This window comes from Pagrus pagrus (assembly GCF_965226575.1).
Source record: "Pagrus pagrus genome assembly, chromosome: 10".
Classification (NCBI taxonomy): Eukaryota; Metazoa; Chordata; class Actinopteri; order Spariformes; family Sparidae; genus Pagrus; species Pagrus pagrus.
Window position 1 is genome coordinate 14254421 of NC_140194.1, and position 23783 is coordinate 14278203.

Sequence of the window (23783 nt, forward strand, 5' to 3'; positions counted from 1 at the left end):
ACCCTCCCTGGAGTTCTTCGCCTGTAATATATTAGTGTCGAGTCAGGGTAAGGGTATGTCATTGGGTTTAAGTACTGAAAGATTCACCCCTATCAGGGGCAAAACCCATATGATTCAGCACCATAGACAAAACTCTTAACCACTGAACTGACAGCTGCAGGGACAGTGTGGCCGTTTGTTCTCAGGGTAACAGACTATCAGACAAAGGGGCTTTTCGGTCCGATAGGATATTTATCGGACTATCACGGTTACGGAATAATGGCATGGCACCTTGCCACAGCCAGTCTAGCTACTTCCCGCTGTCTCCACACTTCACGCTAAACGAACCAGCTGCTGGTCATTGCTTCATACGTGTAGAAATGTGAGAATAGTATCAATCTTTTTATCTAACTCTTGTTTGTCTGTAGCTTTCTTTCTGTTTTCTCAAATCTCTCAGTCATCTCATTCACTGTGCCAATGAATTAACCAGATGAGGGTTTGTCAGTTTGTCACTTTTCCAACAAGCAGGCCTGCTGCAGTTTTCATGGCCACCGTGTGTGTGCGTGTGTGTGTACGTTGCCTTTAAAAAGAAAGACTGATCCATCTCCCTTGGAAACACAGGAATGATGAGTCATTTTCAAACTAAGGAAGCTGTTGTTTGGGTGATCAGAGAGGTGACATTTCTCTTGTTGCTCTGTAATTTAGAGTAGTAACTCCTGTATTCACACAACTCTCTGAGGTGCTGGATCCCTCACTAATTCTGAAGGGTGTATTTCTCAGAAAAGTCTCTACAGAGCTAAGTGTGAGCTAGTGACAGACGGTTGTTGACAGCTCCCAGATGTGAATGTGTGTTACTATTAATGTGATGTCGGGCAGCAGTAAAAAGAGCATGTATGCTTAGGGAATTGTTTAGAAATAAGTCATACAAGACATATACAGCCTGACTGGAAGGTTAAAATATGACTTTAATCACTGCTTTTAATGGAATTTACAAACACTGCAGATGTGTCCAAGGTAAGAACGTCTACGCCAGCCACGGTACTTTCACAAAAATATTAAGAATTTTGAAACGCTCAATCATAACATCTGTCCAATAGCTTTTTTCTGTAATACTCTGTGCTTTTTCCCAAGCAGAGGTCACAATGTGGGGCTCGTCTGAGATATATCCTCTTCGAAAGTGAAGCCTGCTGCTACAGAGGTGGCCATGGCTGATGAATGAAAGTGATCATCTAACCTGACAGGAAATGCTTATATAACCTTGTGATATTATGTAACTTACTCGCAATTTGATCTGTTACAGGATGTCTATTGATGATTCTTAAGTTTTAGGTTGCAGATTGTTGGAAGATTAGACAAATCAGAAACTGTCTTCAAGCCAAGATGCAGCTTTGATGGGAAGTTAAAAGCTTGAGCCAGGGATGGTCGGGACTTACCATTCTTTATCTTCCCTGCAGTCAGCTTTGTTTAATAGCTCAAACTCTCGTTCCTCGGTTCACAAACATGTAGAGAGGTTCAGAGACAGGATTTTTAAAGGGAGATATATTTTAACAGCACAGTATGTCTAAGGATAATGCCTTACATATGGTAGCAGACAGGTGTAGTCATTTTTTCAGGTCAATAAGAAACAAATTTAGTGGAAGCGAGATCCCCACTGCGTCCCGAAGCTCATGTCTCAAATGCACCTGGAGCGGTTCACCAGACTTTATTTTTCATGTCAAGTTTTGGGCATTAAGTGGCTTCCTCCCAGTGCAAAATCAAGTCTAACACATTCATCATTCCCTCTACTTTTATGGCCACTCAGGTCCAGGCTCGGGGTTGGTCACCGTCCTTTATCTGGGTGCAAACTTGGAGTGTCACAATTAAAAATCAATCGAAGGGAGCTTTCAGTTTTGATCATTGAAATCAAAAGCAGGATCAGCGATTCTCCCAGTATGTTGTGATTCTCCCCGACCTGGCCTACGTGCGTGCATCTGAAGAAAAAAAAAACACAGCTTCAAAGACGATACAGCTAACTTAGCGGTAGCCAGCAGCTGCACTTATTTTTCTTTCAGAGATCCTTTATTAATTTGTTTTGGGAAGGGGGTTTACGTTTAGGGGGAGAACTGAGCTGAAAAGAATTGATAACAGAGATAATTTATTGCTTTGTTTGAGAAGAGGGTTTACTCCGGACAGTTTTGAGAAACAGAACTTTTAAACAAACTGAATTTCTGTCTTTTGTTGTTTATTGTTGAACCCCCAAGTGTGGAATTTTTGTTGAATATTTTTTTAACCTGCTTAACTCAACCTGCAGTAAGTCACCAGGATAAAGTCTGGTGTTCGTTGTAAAATAGCCCCATCTTTCTGGAGAAGAATTTGTGAATGTAAATGACAACTGTCAGGGATAAATCCAATGATCTGTTCATATTTACAAATCCAGATGTGTTCATTTGACAATGGCGAATTGTGGATTTGAAGAATTGTGACACCACTAGTGCACACATGAGTCTCTGTGCTGCAAGCTCGGGATGATGCCAATTTTATTAGTTTGTGTCCCAAGGTATATTTATATTTAAGTCTTTCTAAATGTTCCTTCTGTTTTCAGTTTTGAGTTGGCTGCGGTTTGCGAACAAGGAGCAAAGTTTGTAAAAGTCAGTTTGTGTGTGTATGCATGCATGTTTGTTGATGCTGAGATGAGCCAGATGTTCTCCGGCAGCTTCATTCTCCTTCAACCCCTTCTTTAGAAAACTCCTAAATCAGCCTGTAAATGAGCTGAGAGACAGGTGTTTACATCTTATCCTCACAGCATGCATTAGAGTAGAGTATAGGAAAGAGGAGAGGGAGGAGAAGAAGAAGAAGAGATTTGAGGGAGAGGAGGGGTGAGGGGAGTACAATAGTCGTCTGTCCAGACATGCTCCGTCGGCCGTCCCGCAGGACGACTCCTTCTCTGTGAAATAGATTAGTTCGCTCCCAGTGCCGGTCATTTGACAGATTTATCAATAAATGTGTGTCACCATGAAGGAATGCCCTCACACCCGGTGAACACACGCCTTTTGTATTTTTGCAGATCAACAGGAAGATTGTATAAATACAGCGACTTATCTGATACGACTAGGAAAATAAAAAGCGAAACCTTCGCTGTTCCCACAAGTGGAAATGCATGAAAGGCGCTCACACATGTGTTGTTCAGCTCAACCTTTTGCCACTTAGCCAGTGTAAACAGAGTAATTCTGGGTGCCTGGCAGCTGGTGTCAAAGTGAATGGGACATTGGGGGAGAAAAATCTGATAACATTCTTTGGGGAAAAAGGGAACTGGTGAGCTTATTAGATAAATTTGCTGGCAGCCAAGACTGACCTGTGTTTAGTTGTGGTTGTTCAACTGCTCTAGGCACAGCAATTAACAGTGGGCTGTGAACTTTTCACTTAGCTCTGCAAAAACAAGGCCGGCTCACACTACGCCGGTGCCTTCAAAGCTGTGGGGCAGACGGGCAGAAACAGACTGCGGCTGTTGACCGTCTGAGGGGTCAGGAGTGAGGAGGTCAAAGGTCAGAGTCCAGCTGAGACGTTGCTAATGAATCCATTCATTAAGCATCAAGTACAGCTGCACAGTGTTGTTCAGAGGTCCAAAAACGCTACAAGTATGTCAACTCCTACTACTGCGGCGCACCGCTCCTTCCTCGTCGTTGTGTTTTTGCTTCCTCTGAGCTAAAAGGAGCCATATAAGGTATAGAATAAAGCCTTTGATGAGTGCGTGGATGTGAGTGTGCATGCAGCTTGATGTGATGCCACAAACATAACGCAGTTTACAAAGCTCCTCAGAATCTCAGTCTGACCGTATAACAGAGGTGCAAAATCAATTTTCAATTGTTTTATTATTTTCTTGTTTCTGTATTTTTTTGTGGTTGTCATTTGTTTCATCTTGTGCCATGTTATTGTTTTTCCCGAACTAGAATCACTTTTGAAACATGATTTGGTTATGGCTGTATGTGCTTGTCATTGACAACACAGAAACACGCACATGAGAGGAGTTATCTTTTCAAACATCCAGACCATGTTTTCTCGAACATCACCAAGTATTTTTGCTACCTAAAACTAACCAAACAGTGACAGAAAACTGAAAAGAATCAGAAAATAATAAGTGAACTGAATCATAATATGTACCATAATAAGGCCTATACTTATCCCATTCAGCCACAACAACTTCCTCTAAACACAGACTTTGTCACGTTTTTCGTAAGTTGAAATGTTGTTTCTGGAGATGCTCTTTAATGTTGAAGCTAGTGGGTTAACCTTTTTTATACACCGCTGTTGTCCAGTAGAGAGATCAGATTTAGAAAGTATCATTAAATTAAAACACTGAAACCTGCATTGGTCTCTTTTGGGCTCCTTCGCAAAAAACAACAAATTCTAAATGCTACACTCACAAAAGGTTTTATAATGTAACAATGTGGACTCCTAAATCCTTTTAGATCAGTTTTGGTCTCCACCCTCTGCTGAGAAGAATATCTGGCCCTTATCAGCTAAATGCTTCTCTATGTTCATCAGTTGCTACCTTTGTTCCGTCTGTGTTCTGGTGCTGCTAAGGTAGCGTACAGTGGGTTAATCTGCTGTCTGCCTGTATGAGCAAAACTTTCACATCACACATAGTAATATGACCCATCATTGAGCAACATTAAGTTCACTGCACATATCTCCTCAGAGCTGAGTTATTAAACAAGGTTTAACATGCAGCTCTGCAGGAGTGATTGGAAGTGATTCCAATATCACCGTTCAGCTCATTATGTCCTCACACCGGAGCTGCTGACGTAGTTCACACACCTGCTCTTCACGCCTGCCACCAGGAAGCAGCACACGGCCGCTGTCAGACCCAGCCATTAATGAGCATCAACTCCCATTAGCCACAGCAGCAATGATGTTTATTTCTCGTTTCTCTGTCTCCCTCTTACCCCACAGTCGTCAGGCACCACCGTCATGGTGGACATAGCAGTGATGGGGGAAGCCCACGGACTGATCACAGACCTGCTGGCAGACCCGTCTCTGCCCCCCAACACCTGCACCTCTCTGCGGGCTGTCAGCAACCTGCTGACCACCCAGCTCACCTTCCAGCCGCTGCACCGGCCACGCCCTGCTCCCCTGCTTAACCCCAGCGATGCCTACACCCTCTCCGACTCAGAGGAGGGACCAGAGAAAGGAGAGAAGACGTCCATCCACAAGGTATGCAAATGAATGAAGACCAATTGTGATGATTTACATTTGAAAGTGGGGATATTTCACCCAAGTATCAGAAATCAGAACTGTTAATCAGAAGTAGTCATGAGCCAGGCAAAATTTTGTTTTGGAAATGGCTGAAAATAATCCTTAGATGGAAATGCAGTCCAGTTTATTACAGCAAAATGATTTACACACCACACTGCGCTCCACACACATGTTAATCTTTCAGCCCATGTTTCAGCTAATGAGTGCTTCCTGCTTCCAGAGCTTTTAGCATCAAATGAAGGAGTGTATTTTCACAGAGTTGAGTGAAGAAAAATTGAGCGCGTCTACTGCTCGGAGCACTGTTCTCCCTTTCATAGCCACAGCTGTGTCAACATGACAGATGTGCAGAGCCAGACACTGTGTATGCGCACATGTGAGTCAAGTAGAAGAGGAGAGGGAACATGAAGGTGAACGCACCGCTCAGACAGTAACAAAAACGGACGAGCGTGTGTCAACAAAACTGGACCCCCACCACGATTACTACGGTTATTCGTCTGAGGAAGATATCTATCTAGTGTGTGGTGGATGGCTGCCATGCCATCGAGCCATCGCTTGGCTGACAGGTGTATTTTCACATCGTCTGAACTTTGTCAAAGTAGCTAAGACAAACTGCGCCTGTTGAGTGGCAAGTGAGGCTGCACTCATTAGGACTCTGCTCCCCAGAGACGCTGTGCCCACCTCTAACTGCCCAGGAGGAGAATAGCGGGAGGAGTGGAGGTGGTTAATGCAGGAGTGGAAAGCCCTGCGCTTGCTTTTCTGCCTCCTGGCTAAGAGTTTGATGTCCGCCGCGGTGCATGCTGATGCCTCTCAAGCACTTTTCCAAAAACTCATTTTCTGTCCAACACAGGGCATGCTCCCTGTACTGCAAGAGAGAGCCACTGCATTAGGAGCACGTACGGTACAAACACAAAACACAATCTTATCTCAACAGTTAAAGAGATAAGTCCATTTATAGATTTGTATCGACGCTGACAGCAGCAGGGATCAGCTTTTTCTGTTCCTTTGTGTGAGGATGGCCTGTTTTTGGTAATGTGAGTGTTTTTCTGGCATGTGTGTTTCTGCTTTTAGTGTGTCTGCAGGGCTTTCATTAAGGAATGGAACTACGGTGCTGGAAAATCATAGCATAACACCACTGCTCCAATTTCACAATCATGAGTTGAACACGTATTTTTTATGCCGTTTTATTATTCGCCGTACAAAACACATTAGTAATCTTTGGATCTCGTGCAATTTTACGTGCATGAATGTGTCAACGCTTGAAGTATGCGTTGATTGTGCATGGCTCATTTGTAGGCATGTGTGTTTTCTTACACTTGCATTCAAAAATCGGTTAATCTGCAACTAAAGTCAGCACATACTTAAATCAGAAGGGTTCCACAGCGAATATTAGTCAGTCAAATGTTCACTAAGGTGACCCAAACCCGCGGCGTGTACGAGTGTGTGTGTGCTCTCTCGCTCAGTGTGTTACGCCTTGCTGTGAATGGACTCATTCAGGATTCTGAGGCGATCTTTACTAGGTCACCCTGCAGAAGACTGAGAGAGAGCGAGAGAGGCTGCCATGTTTTCGCGCTGCTGTTCCAAGCTGCTGCATGGCACTGAACAGATGGAGGCATCACAAGGGCACAGACCACTGGGAATCCCAGAGAAAGAGCAAAGAAAAGGCAGATAAAGAAAGAGACTGAGAGACCGAGACAAAAGAGACTCGGGGAGAGAATTAGAAGCAGAGAGGCTGAATCTCGATGATGAAATGTATCAGTGCAATGCAATACTGACATTGGTGTCTAAGAATAACCACGAGGGGCATCGCTGGCACAGCTGCCTGCCAATATCCTCCAGTCAGTGACGACTGCAATGTTGATTCTCTCTGGATTCAGTGAAGACAAAGATTAAAGTGCAACCAGTCATGAAAATTGTTCCAGGTTATTTTCTGGAAAAACAGCTGTCTCGACTGGAAGATCCATCTGACTGCAGACGAAGCAAATACGCATGAACTACATGTGGAGTTCTTTAAGATGATTAAATGCAAAAACAACTACAGCCTTGCTTTTTAATATCTGCAGTTAGTTATCGATGATGATTTTATTGATTGATATAAAAGAAAAGATGGGTTTTCCAGGAGTGTTAACTGTGCGTGTGTACTGTATACGCAGCCCCGCTATCAAGGCAGTTTGTGAAATAGTGACCAAATGTTACGAATGGCATTCGCGTACATTGGCACAAGTGGCAATTTTTGTTGTGACAATAAGCCCGACTGCAAAAATGGAAAATTTGTGTCTATGTACATGAACCCTAAAGGTTACATTTTGTCAGTATTTAACGTACTGGTTTTAAAGGTGCACTATGTAAAAACTGGCCAACTGTCAAATTAATTCTCGGAAAAATAGGGCGCAGCATATCACCAGAGTAACAGCATGCTGCTGCTAATTACAGCTGTCCTTAGCTATTTAGCTCAGTTAGCAGTGCAGCTAGTGGTCTAGAATGAGTTCAGATCACAGAGGGGGTGTTTACACCTTTAGCAAGGAAGCTTTGGACTGGGACTGGCTGGGGCTAGCTGGTTAGCCTGCTAACTTCATTAGATAGGCAGGTTTAAATGTTATCAATTGAAATTCTTACATATTGCTCCTTTAAGGTATAACCAAAACTCACGATCTTCCATGACTCACTCACGACTGAAAATATGTTTTCCTAACATTGCAGGTGTCACAGTCTCGGCCCTTGTACGTCTGCCATCCACCCCGACCTCCTCTCTGTGATGCTAATGTGGTTCATAAATGTAGTGTTTCATTCAGGGCAAGCATGAAATATAGTCGTGCTATAGTTATAGTCTTAGTTTCACGACCTGCTGCCCTGCTACAGTGTTGGTATATATTTTTTTCCCTTTTTGTATGCAGCGTCTGAGGCGGAGTCTCCACCCTGGTCTTCTGAGGAGGATCTCTTCCACGTGGACCACCACCACCTCCGCCACAGGCCTGCCCACCATCGAGCCCGGGCCCGTCCGAAGGGACCGCAGCGCCAGCATCAAACCTTACCATGAAACACTCACTTGCAGGTACCACAGCTGAATGACTGAGCATTCTTACTTCTCATTCTTCCACTCATACTTTCACTTGTCCTTTATCTTTTGCTTGCCCTATTATTTTTTCCCTTCCCCAAGGAGTTATATGGAAAAAGGTTTGCTGTGTTCGAAGCAAAGTCGTGGAGTTTTGTGTTTAAATATACTAATTGGATCCTGCTGTGTGACATTGTACTAAAGGTATACACAACTGTGGTTCCAACGCTTTAATGAGGACTACCACAGTATGACACATCACTCTGAAGAGGTTTATTCTCAGCAGTGTGGCTGTAGTTATACCAAAGACATCAGCGTGAGTGAACAGTAATGGCACAGCAGTTCGGAAAAGGATGTGTGTGCAATGGGAGCCAGAATGGAAATATGCCCCACAGGCGAACGCATTAACCTGAATAACTAAGACACACATCAACTCTCAGCGCATTAGAGCTGAAGATAGCATGAAACTCAGGCTACACAGAAGTAGATCTGCATGTATGTGGGGATTTGTGAGAGTGGGATGGAGAAGGAAGCAGGTTCTTTTAGAGCGCTGTTGCATTCACGCTTTATCTGCCGCATTAATTTTGGAAAGCTGTTGAGAAAGTCAGGCCTTACTGTGTTCAGATAGGACATGTCAAGACACCACAGTCCCATGTAGCTGTGTTCATTTCGCCTGTGTTTTGTTTTGCTAGTAAATCTCATTGATGCATTAACCCTGAATAAACACAGGGTCTTAATTTATTAGAGTAGACGTGATTACTAAGAGAAATATTTCTGCATAATTTACTGTGATCAGCGCGGAGATTGCATTCCTTACAATTACTTGGTGATTACTGTGACGTTGTGTTTGGATTATTTTAGCGCGGCTCAGGGGAAATAAAGGTTTTTTTTATGAATTTCAAAGGGGTAGAAAAAGGAGATTCAGCTCGCAATTTTTCAGCTGTGCTCGTTTGCGTGTGCTTGAAACATGAGCTTTCGTGCATACAGTGTTCTTACAATGTGGGTGTACAAGCAGTGCTAGACAGCACATGCTGCCCTGTCCCTAAAATATTAACTATGCCTCGACAAGAAAGAGTCTCTTCGTTTTTCATCTGCTTTATTCAGTTTCTTCCCCCGTCGAGGTTGTGTCATGCACATGAGGCAGCGTTTGTCTGCGGATTCAGACACTTGTGTGTTGTCTCTGATGCTTTTGGTGTGCTAAACTAGGGGGACAGTTAGACCACGGTGTAGGTTTACATATACGGGTGTGTGTTCTTGTTCAAAGTTTGTTTAATTGTCAAGTGTTGCATAAGAGCATTTTCCCATCTCTAAACTGACGCTGGAGCTTAATTATTGATGTGTAGTAGAGCTTCAGATAGACACGTCTGATGTCTGACTCAAAGGCACATTGAAACCAGACGGCATGGATTCAAACAGTTTCAGCTGATGACAACCTTTGTGTTGTTCGGTTGCTGTGCTGTCATACAGAACAACAACAGACGTGTCTTGTTTCTGCATTTCTAGACACATTGTGCTTTTTCAATTTTTTTCTTTTCTTCGGTGTGTTGTATAGGTTTTTGTGAATGTTAAAGTTCCTGAAAGTTAAAAAGGGCAAAGTCCACATCAACAGAAGCTCATCTCTCCCACAGAAAACACTGCTCCTGGAACGCCTCTTCAGTTGTACCACCTTTAATACTGTATGACAACACATTAATGCCTAGCTGCTAGTTTGCCACGTAATAATTTATTTGGCATAGCTGCTATGTTGTTGTTAGTGGTGCTGGCTCAGGCATGTTCGAGCTGACCAATCTTAGAGTTTAGAGCTTAAAGAGACAGGAGCGAAAACAGAGCATTTCAAACAAAGGGGGAACACAGTGCTGCTGCACTGGGCGATATGAGAAAACTGATGCGTTTTTGTGTCTCTTCTTGCTAGTATTAAATAGTCTTTCATTCTAATACTTAAAGATTTGGCCACAACCTAAAGACAGATAAATCCCTTGAGCTTAGTTTTCACCACAAGCTTTATGTTTCAACTTGAGATGTGAATCAGCTCGACCTGTCAGTGAACTTTCAGATAAAAACAAACTCACTGCTTATGCAAGTCACCTGAAACTAAACAATTGTTAAATCTTGGTATTTTAAATGTAAAATGAGGCGTGACTCTGCAAATTCATGGCCTATTTCTTACCTCTGATTAATTTAGAAACTAATTTTGGTAGTTGGAATTCAATTAGGATTGATGTTTCCAGAAGAATTGCCATGTTATTTTTTTGTAGAGTAGATACAAAGACCAATCACAGGGCAAAAAGTGGTATGTTTATCCACATCTTTATAGTCGGTTTAGCTGGTATATACTGTTTACTCATGTACAGTTAACGTGACCTGATGTCTGTCTAAAGTTCAATCATCCATGTTTTTACCAGAGAAAAAAAGCCAGCCAGTATTTAGCTTTATATTGTTTTCTGTTGTGAGGGGAATTGTTTCATGATGCTATTAATTCATTCTGCATGTACTGTAAAACAGTTCCCGTAAAAACATGTGGCTCCTGTCCTCCGAAGTTTGAGCCAAGCTGCCTGGAGAAACATGCTAACTAGCCAGCCAGACAATTCCTGCTGCACATAGTAAAAAGACACAGTACACTATTTGCTCAGTTTATGGACATCATCTGACATCAATGTGGTTTTATATTAACTATTCACAGGTCAGTGTGCTGCTGCTTCCAACAGGACGGACCAATACTGCGACCATAAATACATTATTATACCAAAAGTATGTGGACACCTCTGTCCCCTCACTTTTTTGTACTTTTTTCAGTTGAAATGACTTTGCCCCTAACCTTACAACATACAGTGACAATTCAGAAAACTGTTTGCTTCAACTTTGCTGCAACAATTCGAGGAAGGCCATTTCCTGTTTCAGCATGATAGTGTCCCCATGCACAAAAAAGACCTGGAAAGAAAATGTTTTTCATAGAGGAGTTCGGAGTTCCCTTGCACAGAGGCTTTAACCCCATCAAACACTTTTCTGAGAAATCTGAATGCCAACTTATCTCCCAACACAGAACCTGACCTCGCCAATGCTCTTGTGACTGAATGGAAGAAAATCCCAGGACTAGATATAGCAGCAGATTAATGCTTGTGTTTGATAAATTACTTTGTTCGAGTTTCCATGTCCTTTTGGCCTCTGTGTGCGTGCGTGTGTGTCCGTGTGTGCATATCATCTAAGAGCCTGTTTTTGTCCTCTTACTCTCTCATTCTGCTGTATTGGGTGAACCTCACAGCCATAACAAAATGCAACAAATAAAATGTGTGTGCATGATATTCCCTGCAATGTGTCATATGGTAGGTTTCATATCAGTGTGTGCACAGAGTACATTTATTCGGGAACCATTAAGAAAGCAACATGACTTGCAGATTCTGAGAGTTCAAGTGAGTTCACTCAAGATTCGTCTCATAGTATCCAAGATCCCAGACTGTATTCTTTGAAAAAGCTCCTTTTGGCATGTAACATCCTCCTCCTCACTAATATGAACTCATACAAATGATATTGTTTAGGATGAGATCATACTCACCCACCTACTCACTAGTCTGATATATAAACTTTTGTTTTAAATGATGTTTAAAATCTGCAACTTAAAAAAAATGATATAAGGATAAAATATGAAAAGAAAATAAGATTTCATCAGACAGCAGGCTTGCGAACTTTTATTGTAGCCATGGTCAGGGAGGAGTACACGTTATGTGTGGATAACATTTACAGTTTGTATCTGATAATTGATGAAAAGTTAATGGTTTGGTTTGGTTTGTCTTTATTCAGTCATAAACAATCAACATATAACAACATTGTCCATGTATTTACACAAGCAAATACAAATAGCACAAATTCAATCTAATGTGAGACCTAAACATGCTGAGACAAAAATGAAATCCAGAATTAAAGATGTAATATTGAACATTTCTGCATTAAAATGTCTACAAACGATGAGCATATTGTTATATATTTTGCTGAGTTGTGTTCTTACATTATTCCAAATGTGTCTAATAATGTTCAAACCCAGAGAAATCTGTTATTTCATTCAAGGCAACAGTGTGTTTCATTCGTTTGCCTGTCCCTAACTCCTGAAAGTTAGAAAAAGAGAGTAAGGAAGGAAGTCAGTGTTTTGACTAATCTTAACATGAATAAAAATTTAAAACATTACCACATCACATAGATAGATTTTCGTCATCAGCAATAGTAGTTGCTTAACAATGAAGATAACAACTTTCATGATCCTTATGTCTTTTGTTTTGTTTTGACTGAGAGAACCCTAGTGGCAGAAATTACATACTGTATGTTTTAAAAAACAAAAGTGTAAATAACATATTACACACAGAAGGTGTTAAGACTGAAGCGTGACAGGATAAATACACTGAAAGGTAACATCAGTTATCTCCGTAGGTGACCTGGCCTTCCCCAAATCATGATAAATAACCTTGTGACATGCAGATTTAAATAAGGAACTGTAGGTATTACTCGTTAGACAAATAGTGCTCAGATACTACATACTTTCACCCATCTCCCTTCTTTCCATTGCCTTAAATGAAAAATAGTTTTTACACCCCTTTTTTAAAATACGATATAGTCTGTATTACAGTTAATTCATGTTGTAATATCAACGTAATATACCAGAAAACTGCATGCAAAAGTCTGCAACTCATGACTCCTGTATATCCAACCTTGAGTTCTTATTGATAGTGTTTACCGCACAGTTAGCAGCAGTGTAAAAAAAAAAGTCTGTTGTTTTGTTTTGTGTCTTGAGCCCTCTGAAGAAGTGTGTGGGCCGCGTCTGTCAGTGGCTTGTTTGGGTCTGTTTGCACGATGACAGTGTGATACTTGAACGAGTTCTGTGAATGTAAGCACACTGAGCAGTTTCTGTACACAAAGCCCTGTCGCCTGGTCTTACAGCTCAGCCCCGGCCCAGCAGCAGGCCCCAGCTACGGCCACTTATGGTGGTGTGAGTATAAACAAACACCTGGGCCTCTCCCCAGTCACCAGAGCCCCACAATTAACACACACATACACACACACACATGCTTCGCCACACTGTCACAGCTGTTTCTTCTGGCAGGGGTTGTACAGACACAATTGGAGAGAACAGAGAGTCCCTGGGTTTAGTTTATTGCAGCTGAGAGGGCTCTCCTCTGAGTAACACTTTATTTAAATTTGGTTTTTCGACATCTGGTTCTTAACCAGATGCCTCAAATGAAAAAGAGAGCTGGTAAGGCATCAGCGTCACGCTACTAATCTACTGACAACAACTTCAGAAACCGGTTCAGAAACCAATTATGATCCAAACACACATAAAATATTGTGATTTTTTTTAACTTTTAAACACAATTTTAACACAAATGATGTACTTTAACAATACGAAAAAAAGATTCAAATGTGCCTTAGGCCTAGGCAAAGATTGCTTAAACATGGGGTGTGGCTCCACTGCAGTCCCCTTGAGATGACGTAGATCACTGTGATTGGCTTATAGACATCCAATTAAATACGTACGTTTGGATGAAGTCTCGCTTGTTAATCAGGAAGTAGTGAAACGATAACGATCTGTCAGATTCCCTAGGTTTAATTGACTTGCAACCTGTAACACAGCAGTACGACATTTGAGCTTCCCAACGTGATGAAAATGGCCGCCGTGTGAATGTAGTCTATTCAAATGGACAAAGGATCTGAATGGGTTAATGCTGTTGGGATTGAACCTGTGATGGTCTCTTAGCAATTGGCAACTTGCCAACACATTATCTCTCAAGTTTTTGGGGAGTCGAGTGTTTTTGTAATTTATGTTCCGTAACCTGTATCTATCAGTGTTATCACTTTTGAGAATTGGCCAAGACTTCAGTAACATATTAATTAATTTAGGAATCACATAAAACATCAGTAATCACTCCTGATAGGTAACGAGTCCTCTCAGAGAAGTGAAATGGTTGGGGAAGGGGGAAGGAGAGAGAGAGAGAGAGCACATGGAGGGGAAGCTGGGAGAAAATGAACACATGGCTTCAATTGCCTTCTCTCTGCTCCATCATCAAATCTGTACAATCTTAATTAGGACATTAGGCTTCTTTTTTTCCTCCCGCCTTTTTCCATCATGTCAGCTTTCAGTGACGTACAGCGTTAAGAAGGAATAACACCAACTTCAAAGCTACAATAACGCTTTTTATCGGACAGGCCGGGTATAAAAAGAGGCCAATTGAATACCTTCCATTTCCCTTCGCCCCGGCCACTGTGCTGTTATCTTCTTCACGTCATCTGGCTCCAGAGTAGGTAGATTACTGGAAGCAGAAATAATGGCTGCAGTGTTTATCGTGGCTTGGACACTGTCCGTTTGGGCTCTGAACCAAAGGTAATCTGTCAACCTGCTGTAAGTGGTTGAGTATAAAATCTGGGAGTAAACTGCAGCAGAGAGGGGAGCGGGCAGAGGCCAGTCAGAGCTTATTGCACGGCTCGAAACATTTAGATAAGCAGCATGGGAGGGGGAGAGGCAGCGGGGCTGTTCTCAGAGAACGCAGACAATGTTGCAATTTATACAGTATTTCCTATTGCAGGATAATTAACTGGACTGAGGTTTATTCTGGAGAATGCCAAGGTGCGTTTGTGTGAGTGTGTGAGAACAGAAGTGATTTTCTGCCACAGAGAAAAACTCCCAGTTGACCTTTTACAAACCCATTTCGACCTTTGACCTTTGTGTGATCCTGTCCTGTAAGAAAGCACACGGAAACAAACAGTTTCTAACAAATGATATTGATAAAGTAAGTTCTTACAACTAATTTTACAACAGTGTATTTCGGTGGCAGACAAAATTGTGTCATGATAGCGAGGTTAATAGGAAACCAATGTAAATGAAGATGGTCTCATTCTATATCCATTACATTGTGCAGTCGATAATAATGATACGCTGAAGCAGACCACTTGTCTGTTGTAGTGTCTGCAAAGTCAGACCCATTATACAGGATCAATTAGTTGTCACACAAATATTTTGATAGCCAATTAATCAACTAGCAATTCTGTTTTTGACAGAAAGTGAATATCGATTCTTGGCTCTGTTGGTTGCACAATACAAACAGTTATTTTAGACCTGTGAAATTGCATTTTAGCACAATGTATTGACACTTTATAGACCAAGTTAAGTTAAGTTAAGTTTGGTAAGTTCTCATTTTCTTCTCAACCGCATGCTGATGCAAAGTCAGTGAAGTTTCATGGTACAAAAAACATTTCTGGAGCTTCACCACTGAAGTAGATGGGGACTTGCATTTTAAAATATTATTTACAACCTTCTTTGAAGTAACACTTTTAGCTTAGCCGCTAGAGTGAAGATTTTGGCTTAAAAAAAGGCTGTGAATAATAATATTTTCATGTCAATCTGTGATCTGCCTTGGAAAACAGAGTGGAGCCATTTTTTTATTTATTTATTTCGTCCCCATCTACTTTAGTTGTTTCAGAGAAGCTCCAGAAATGTTTTGTGGACTACAAAACTTCACCCGACGTTCTGTCGGCATTGGGGGTGTGTATCTATTAACTGAATTTTCATTTTTGGTTGAACCACAAATTTTGGTTTTGGTTGAATAATGATATAAAAAAACTGACTTGCAGCATGAGACAGGAACATTTATTTTTTCAATATTTAACCAAAACCATGATCCCTTCCTGACCTTAACCGAAGTGTTTGCCTCAATCTAACCTTACCACGAGATGCCGGATATTTTCTTGGCTGAACTAACATAGTTGCAGCCAGCAGTTACATTCTTCCCAAAGGTATTAGAGAAAAATTATTAGTGTATAAATGTTATTTTGAGGAGACAGGGCTGAACCAAAAACAGGCTGGAATGTGTACTTTGTATTCTTACAGTAGATATATTTCACTGGGACAGTTAAATTACTGTAACTACAGTGCTAACTGCTGTAACTGCACTTAAGAGGTTTTTTGTGATAAAAGCAGCGTCACTTGATCCGTGACTGACAGATTCCTCGGGTGAAAATGGACGACCTCCTTATTTACATTCTGCGCTGAAGGCTCAATGTCAGTAGCCGAGGCTATTCTGCTGCATTAGCAGAATAGGAAGAGTGTCTGCCAGTTCTTCAACTTTCATTAAAAGTAAACCTTTTAAGCCAAGCGCTGCTGCCTGCCCAGACCCCCCTGACAATAATGTACTAACTGTTCGCCCGCCAAACTATCAAACTATTTTATATTCCACACCTGCTAGGCATTACACACAGTGGTCCAACCCGGCCACGCAAACACAACAGAACTGCCTTTGTTGGGGCCTCAGGACCATTAGGCAGGGCGGGTACAGCTCGAACGTGTTCAAGTAACAATTTATCAGAAGGAGATAGACACACTACAAGCCTTTGTGCTCCCTGTGACACCATGCTCTAGCGGCAGGCATTTCCTGCCCTGAGAAGGCAGGTTTTACAACATTTAGGGAGAGGTATTTTAATTGGAACCACCTACAGCCTGACAGAGGCCTCAGTGGAGAAACATGGAAAAGCTGTTGAGAGCAGCTCAGGAGGCTCCCCCGTGGTGTCACACAGCTAACCGACCAGCAGGCCGGCTCAAGGCCCTTTCCGAATGAGATGACATTTATTTGATTTATAAACCAGTCAATAAATGTGAATATTTGAATCTGTCGCTCAGACTGTGGGGCGCATTAAGCTGCTCCCGTCACCGATTTGTCCTACAGCTCAGAGAGGGTGGGCTCAGTTTCTAAAGAGACTATATACCGTAACAGCGCCTGTTTCGCATTTGTATTGTTGTTTGTTCTCTTTGCATTGTGTTAATGTGTGCATCCATTAAGTTCATTAATGAGTATTTTTCTTCAAGCGTCTGTACAACGTCTGTTTCATGTGGAGACAGCACAGTAGGAATCCCATTACGTTTTTTTTTTCTTGACAACTTCTGCCGACTGGTTCGACATCAAAGACAGATGTAGTGAATGGCTTTACTCCCAATCCTTTGGCATAGCTACAAACAAACACACGTATACCATTCTGACTCCCATTGTTTAACAATCTGCTCTGCCAAACAAAACCAATTACACAGATTTCTCAACATAATGATTAACACCAAATTTTCTCACAATAGTAATTAAGATTTCATCTCAGCCTACAAAAGCTGCAAAACAGATTGTTGCAGTTGATTAGCAGATGTTTCAGTGCACATTTGGATGTAAATGTCTGAGCTGTGGATCAAATCGACATGTCGTTTTTTCACTAGTCTCTAGAATTGATTCATTCACATTAATGAAATCGATCGATTCCGACATATAGGTGCAGCAGTCGAAGCTGCAAATATCACAGCATTACAACAGGGAGTGTCGTACGCTGTGGAGTTAAATAAAACACATCCCTTTCATGCACTTTATCTCTAACCTGTTAAAACCCTCTTGTCTACAGCTGTGGGAGGCCATACATCAAACTGAGCCACGGGGAGGGCTCAATAGACAAGGGAGACAGGATACCACGGTCAGGTATGCCCTCAGTCTTTCTTTCTTACATCATTACCACCACTGTCTTGGATTAACCTAGACATTGTAATATGTGAAACTGAAATTGTTTTAAGATAATAATCATTTATGGCCCATGATTTTTACCTTAAAATATCACCTTCAAACTCATTTTGATGCACATATACTGTATGTAAATGTATAATTTTACTTTTACTTGCATCATTTCCAGCATAACAAAATCACAAAATCTGTTATTGCTGTGCTTCTTTTCAAACAAACAAAAAAAATCATCAAAGGCCATGAAAAACACAGACAAACAACAGGCAGATAGTAAAAGGGAGTGGAAGGAAAATAAACAATGAATAATCAACAGGGAAACCACCAATAACAAAAATAATGTTATCTGTATGACGTCTCCTGCAAAAAAGATTACACACTCATCCAAGAAAAACACAAAAATCTAGCTTATACCCATCCTCACGCTCGCTTTTACCAAAGAAATATTTTAACGCAATATCTTTAATTTTGTATGTATGACCAGTATTCAACAACAACAAGTCAGAAATCCAGCATTTAAAATGCAGAGATACCAGCTTTTCTGATGATACAAACTCAGAGTACTGTACAAAGCGTTGCTGTTGCCACCACACACGCTTTAAGACATGTTTTGAGTGAGGGGCGTGGCAGCAATCACAAAGATGCACCAGTGTTAACGAGCGAGAGCACTCACCATCTTGGAGCGCTTTCATTCTGAGAATTGCAGAAAATAACCGACTATAAAGAAACAGGATTAAGGGGAGCGGATGTGCCAGAGAAGTAAATTCCCCCCTCAAATAAACTTGACGATTTGCATCAGCTTAAGGAGATTTAACGGTGGATTTTCAGGCCACAGTTTGACATCTCTTTGTTTTTTTTTTCTTTTAATAGCAGAGGACCAAGTGGTTGTGTCATCAGACTATGACAGCACCCACGAAGCCAACCACAGTGACAGCAGTGATGTAGCACATACAGAGGAGGACACGGAGGAAGGAAAAAACCCCGCCCAGAATGTCATCCTCCACCCACTAATACCTCCTGAGGTAAGGCGAGGCAGAATGACTCCAGTGTGACTATTAATTATTAACTCTATTAACATCAACACATATTTCATATCTGTTGACCACTTTTCATCATGTGTTACAGGACAAACCAATTTTGGCTCCAGAGCCGTTACTAATGGAGGACTTAGAGCCTTTGATGAGTCAGCTAAACAATTGGAACTTCCCCATCTTCCGTATGATGGAGAAGACCAATGGGAAATGTGGACGGATCCTCAGTCAGGTGAGCACGTCTGAGAGAGATCAGTGGTCAGTCAGTGTGTATTGGCATGGGAAACAGCTGTTTACATTGCCAAAACAAGTGACAAAACTTTATTAAAAAAAAGCACTATCTTCAATACCAACAACTGAACACTACCAAAATAAGACTGACAATTTGATTTTTGTGTTTCAGGTCTCCTACAGGCTCTTTGAAGACACCGGCCTGTTCGCGACCTTCAAGATCCCCGTCAAAGAATTCATGAACTACTTCCACGCCCTTGAGAATGGTTACAGAGACATACCATGTAAGCTCGAGCATTTCTCTCCATCTCATGTTTCTGATTTAGCCTTTTTAACCGTGTTTGCAGCTGTAACAGTTAAACCAGCCACTAGAGGGAAACGTTACACCGTTTGTCCAGTGTTCGTCATATATGACTGTATGCAGCCTTTATGTTGTTATGAGAAACATAAGCAGCCCAACAGTGCTCCCTGGTGGAGAAGATTACACACACACTTTTTTGTCTTGACCCAGATCACAACAGGGTCCACGCCACAGATGTGCTTCATGCTGTCTGGTACCTCACCACGCAGGCTGTGCCTGGTCTGCCCAGCCTCATCACTGACCACGGCTCTGCCAGTGACTCAGGTGTGTCCTTCAGTGCATACATGCAGACATTTGCACCACCTGTTGGGGGTCGCTGGTGTGTTTGTGAAGTTGCCACAGAAGAACACATGACCTTTCGATAGCTTTTTGTTCAGTTTTTCAACTTGTGTTAAGCCGTTTACCACCATAAAGACTGTCTATATGCACATCCACACTTTTTTTATTTAGATTTTTCCACCTGCCTCCAGCGTCACTGTGAGCCATCTCATTAATGTCAGAGCATCAAACCTGCAGGAGTGTGTGTTCTTATCCTACCCACAGTTTGTCTTATCTCTCTCAGGCTTTTGGCGCTTGCGTTTACGTACCAAACACTATTTGAAGTCTGGAACAGCATGAAATCGCAGGCAGATTAGAGTTCCCTCTCACCCCATTTCCATAACCTCATTTGTATGCCTTACTAGGGCCATCCCTTTGATCCACATATAAGTGGATTTGAGTGTGTATTTCTGCGTGTGTGCTCTAGAGTGCATGTGTGTGCACATGAAAGTACAGTATGTGTGTTTGTCTAAAGTCTGCCACCCTGCTCTTCACCCTCCTCACTTTGTCTGTTCCCCTGCGGCTAGACTCCGACAGTGGAATAACACACAGTCATATGGGCTTCCTGGTTTCAAAGACCTACACTGTGTCAGAAGATGGTTACGGCTGCCTGTCAGGCCTCATACCTGCTCTGGAGCTCATGGCCCTTTATGTGGCTGCCGCAATGCACGACTATGACCATCCCGGGCGGACCAACGCTTTCCTCGTGGCCACCAGCGCCCCACAGGTACTCGTGCTACTCAGCCTAAAGTAGAGAACAGTATCTGATTAGGATCAAAGTAAGTAGGAGTTCATTTGGTTGATTTACTGTCACACATCAGTGTTCCTGTTTTTCTTGGTAGTCAACATACGGTCCTTTGATTGGAGATTTTATTGGAATTTGATCACCAGTTACAATGACACCTCATTGTGTGTAAAGTATTAAAAATCTGTCTCAATGTATACAGTATTTCCTGTCTAGATATATCTCCTAAATTTAGGTAAACAGGCTTTCATGATACTGATACAACTCAGTTATCTATCAGGGGGTAGCAATGTAGTACAGTGGCTTCAGATTCCTTGTTAATACTTTGGAAGCTTGATGTGGTTTTTCCATTTGTTTAGTTTTGTCGTAACGTCCTCCTCAACATCCGGTCTATTTAATTGTCTGCTGGCGGCACACATCCAACCCAGAAACGACCTCAATTGGCATATACATCAGATTTAAAGAGAAAAATTGACATTTGAATACTTACATTATTTTGTTGTCTTTTTAAAAACTACATTGGCTGAGTAATACATTTTCTGGTTTGTCTCACACACTGGGAACATGTCCCCATCACTTTATAAAAGCATCATTTTCTTAAAAAAGGAATAAAAAAACCTTGCTATTTTTTACTAAGTTCATTTGTGTTTGTCTTCACCAAAAGCTAGAGAAAGGTTTTAAATAGGCTGCTGAAAAAATGTCTAATTTTAAAATCTGGCCCAATTGAATTTTCTAATTGAACAGCTACTATTGGTCTACTCTATTATCCAGCCTCACTTTTTTTTTTTATCTCTATCTAGCACTGTATGCGCAAGATTGCTGTATTCATATACTACGGGCATTGTTGTACCTGATTATGTAAATATAAAGTGTCTGTGTGTTTGCAGGCAGTGCTCTACAACGATCGATCCGTTCTGGAAAACCACCACGCTGCCTCGGCCTGGAACCTCTTCATGTCGCATCCAGATTACAACTTCCTCGCCAACCTGGACCACGTGGAGTTCAAGCGCTTCCGTTTCCTGGTTATTGAGGCCATACTGGCCACTGATCTGAAGAAGCACTTTGACTTCCTGGCCGAGTTCAATGCCAAGGTATATCTAAAACTTTTTGACATCACAGGTACTGTGGGTAGGATTTAGAGAGATCTATGGGCAGAAATGGGAGATAAGTGTATGATCACCTGAAACCAAGAATCCTACAACTACAGAAGGAGCACCATGTTGCTCTGCCATGTTTCTACAGTAGCCCAGAAAGGACAAACCAAACACTCTCAGTTGGCAACCATATCAAATCCTACACACTGGACCTTTAAGTATTGAAAAGATATGACTGTTGGGTCTAAAGATATGGTGTTTTAAACCCTTGAAAATGTTAGTTTGACAGTGCCAACACTGCATTATGAAACCTATCCACAGATAAAAAGTGAAAAGTTTGTATTTGAATACTTTCTTAACTTAGTTGTCTTCGGTATCTTTGGAAGGCTGAATAATGAATCGTCTGGTAAACTTAAAATCGTAGCATTATTATTCAGTTTTATGAGTCCTGCGTTCACACCTGAGCTTGTATAATGTTGAAAAAGAGAAATGTCTAGTGGTTTTTGAGGAACAGGTCTGTTTGTGCAGAACACTGCAGCACTTGCAGTGTGTATGTAACACAAAGCACCCTGCAGCTTTTCAAGAACTCATTTAAGCGCAGACAGAATGTTGGCTTCAGATTTGAGGGTCTTGGGTTTTTCCATTGTGAGTACTCGTACAGTGGTGGTACTCGATGGCCACAGCCTGTCAGCTAGCATTGGGCTCGTTGGCAGTGTCTTCCACTGCCGTGCACCCTGGACTCTGCTCTTCCTGGAAGCAAATTAGCTTTCTGTGAAGTACCAATCAAGTTCAGCACTTGATCTCCTCCGCTTCCTGAGTTATTAGGTTAGAATGATAAGTCCATGGTCCTCCTTCAGATTTGAATCTCATTAAGCATAACTAGAAATACTGAATCCAAAATTCAAACAGTGTTGAGATTGACGCAGGCCTTATGTTTATGAGTGCTGCTGTAGATGTAAGATGATAATCAAAGGTCTAAAAGGTTTGATTCAGAGGTAACCTCGACATTTTTAAAGCAAATCATCAAAGGAAAAAGTCGGCTTATGTATCTCATAATACAGGTTGAAGCTGCAATTAAAAGGTCTTTTGTCATTCACAGTGTATTCCAGGGTTGCTGTATGTCTCCTCCCTGATTAATAAACCCTCTTGACATTGATATGAATACACAATCTTTGAACAGCAGAACGATGGCGCCACATTTACATAACATCTCCATATTACAAGCTGTGTCTGCCAACACGTTTGAATATGTTAAATGACAACATGCCTGTTTTGTTGTTTTCCTTTAGGTGGGCGATGATCCGTCTACAGGTATCGATTGGTCCAACGAGAACGACAGGTTGCTGGTGTGCCAGATGTGCATTAAACTGGCCGACATCAACGGGCCTCTGAAGTGCAAGGACCTGCATCTGCAGTGGACAGAAGGCATCGTCAACGAGTTCTATGAACAGGTGTGTGAACCGCCGCTGACGGGAGCTTAGACATCGTTTGTTTTTGCTAAACTAATCGTCAGTGTAGTGTCATGTTTGCACGCAGGGGGGGGACGCAACAACACAACCACCTGCCCGGTATTACACACAACAATCTAATACAGTAGTCCTGCAATACTTAATCATACATTTGGGAATTAACATTCCTATTCTGCCCAAAACCCCCATCGAAAACATATTTCAACTGCTTGAATTTCACACGTTTTCTCTAAAAATGAAATTGAGGAGCAGAACTGAATGACTCCTGGTGGCATGCTGTGTGTTTCAGAACTCATAGAAACCACTACAGAAACTGAAATACAGTCTGCCCCTCTATATTTTTTTTCCTCCACATAGGCTCCAGACTTCTAGCTTGACTGATTTTGGTCCCTTTAATGCATTTTTCATTCAACTTCTCTGATGTGTTTAGATTGTAACGGCAGTGCTCCTCTTTGCTGAGCTGTTACTGTGAGGCGCTGTCATATTTATCTGTTCAATTATGCATCCTACTTTTAAATTCTAGATATACATTGCATTCACATGTAAGCCAAGGGAGCAGCAGATACAGTGTAGGTTTGGCTGCAAAAATGGGCTCTTGATTCACATGTCTGCCACACAGCAGCTGCAGCAACTCATCCATAAATTCTACCTTTACGAGCTTTATACTGTCCAGTTTATGTTGACAGTGTCGGTGTATTTATAAATTTGATTATGTGTTTATAACTTCGGTCATAGTTAAAAGTGGTACTCGACTAC

The 23783-nt window shown here is 41.7% G+C and overlaps 1 protein-coding gene across 3 annotated transcripts in view; it reads left to right on the forward strand.

Annotated features, from left to right (window-relative positions):
* Positions 1 to 23783, forward strand: part of LOC311263550 (cGMP-inhibited 3',5'-cyclic phosphodiesterase 3A-like) — an 80054-nt gene that overhangs the window by 46668 nt on the left and 9603 nt on the right. For 2 of the 3 annotated variants that reach the window (XM_084363703.1, XM_084363705.1), the window contains 10 exons: positions 4909 to 5169; positions 8103 to 8260; positions 17669 to 17742; positions 18649 to 18800; positions 18904 to 19041; positions 19213 to 19324; positions 19552 to 19665; positions 20247 to 20446; positions 21352 to 21555; positions 22848 to 23009. In XM_084363703.1, coding sequence (XP_084219829.1) covers positions 4909 to 5169; positions 8103 to 8260; positions 17669 to 17742; positions 18649 to 18800; positions 18904 to 19041; positions 19213 to 19324; positions 19552 to 19665; positions 20247 to 20446; positions 21352 to 21555; positions 22848 to 23009 — 1575 coding nt within the window. The remainder of the gene's footprint in view (positions 1 to 4908; positions 5170 to 8102; positions 8261 to 17668; positions 17743 to 18648; positions 18801 to 18903; positions 19042 to 19212; positions 19325 to 19551; positions 19666 to 20246; positions 20447 to 21351; positions 21556 to 22847; positions 23010 to 23783) is intronic. The other variant, XM_084363704.1, reaches the window with a different exon arrangement.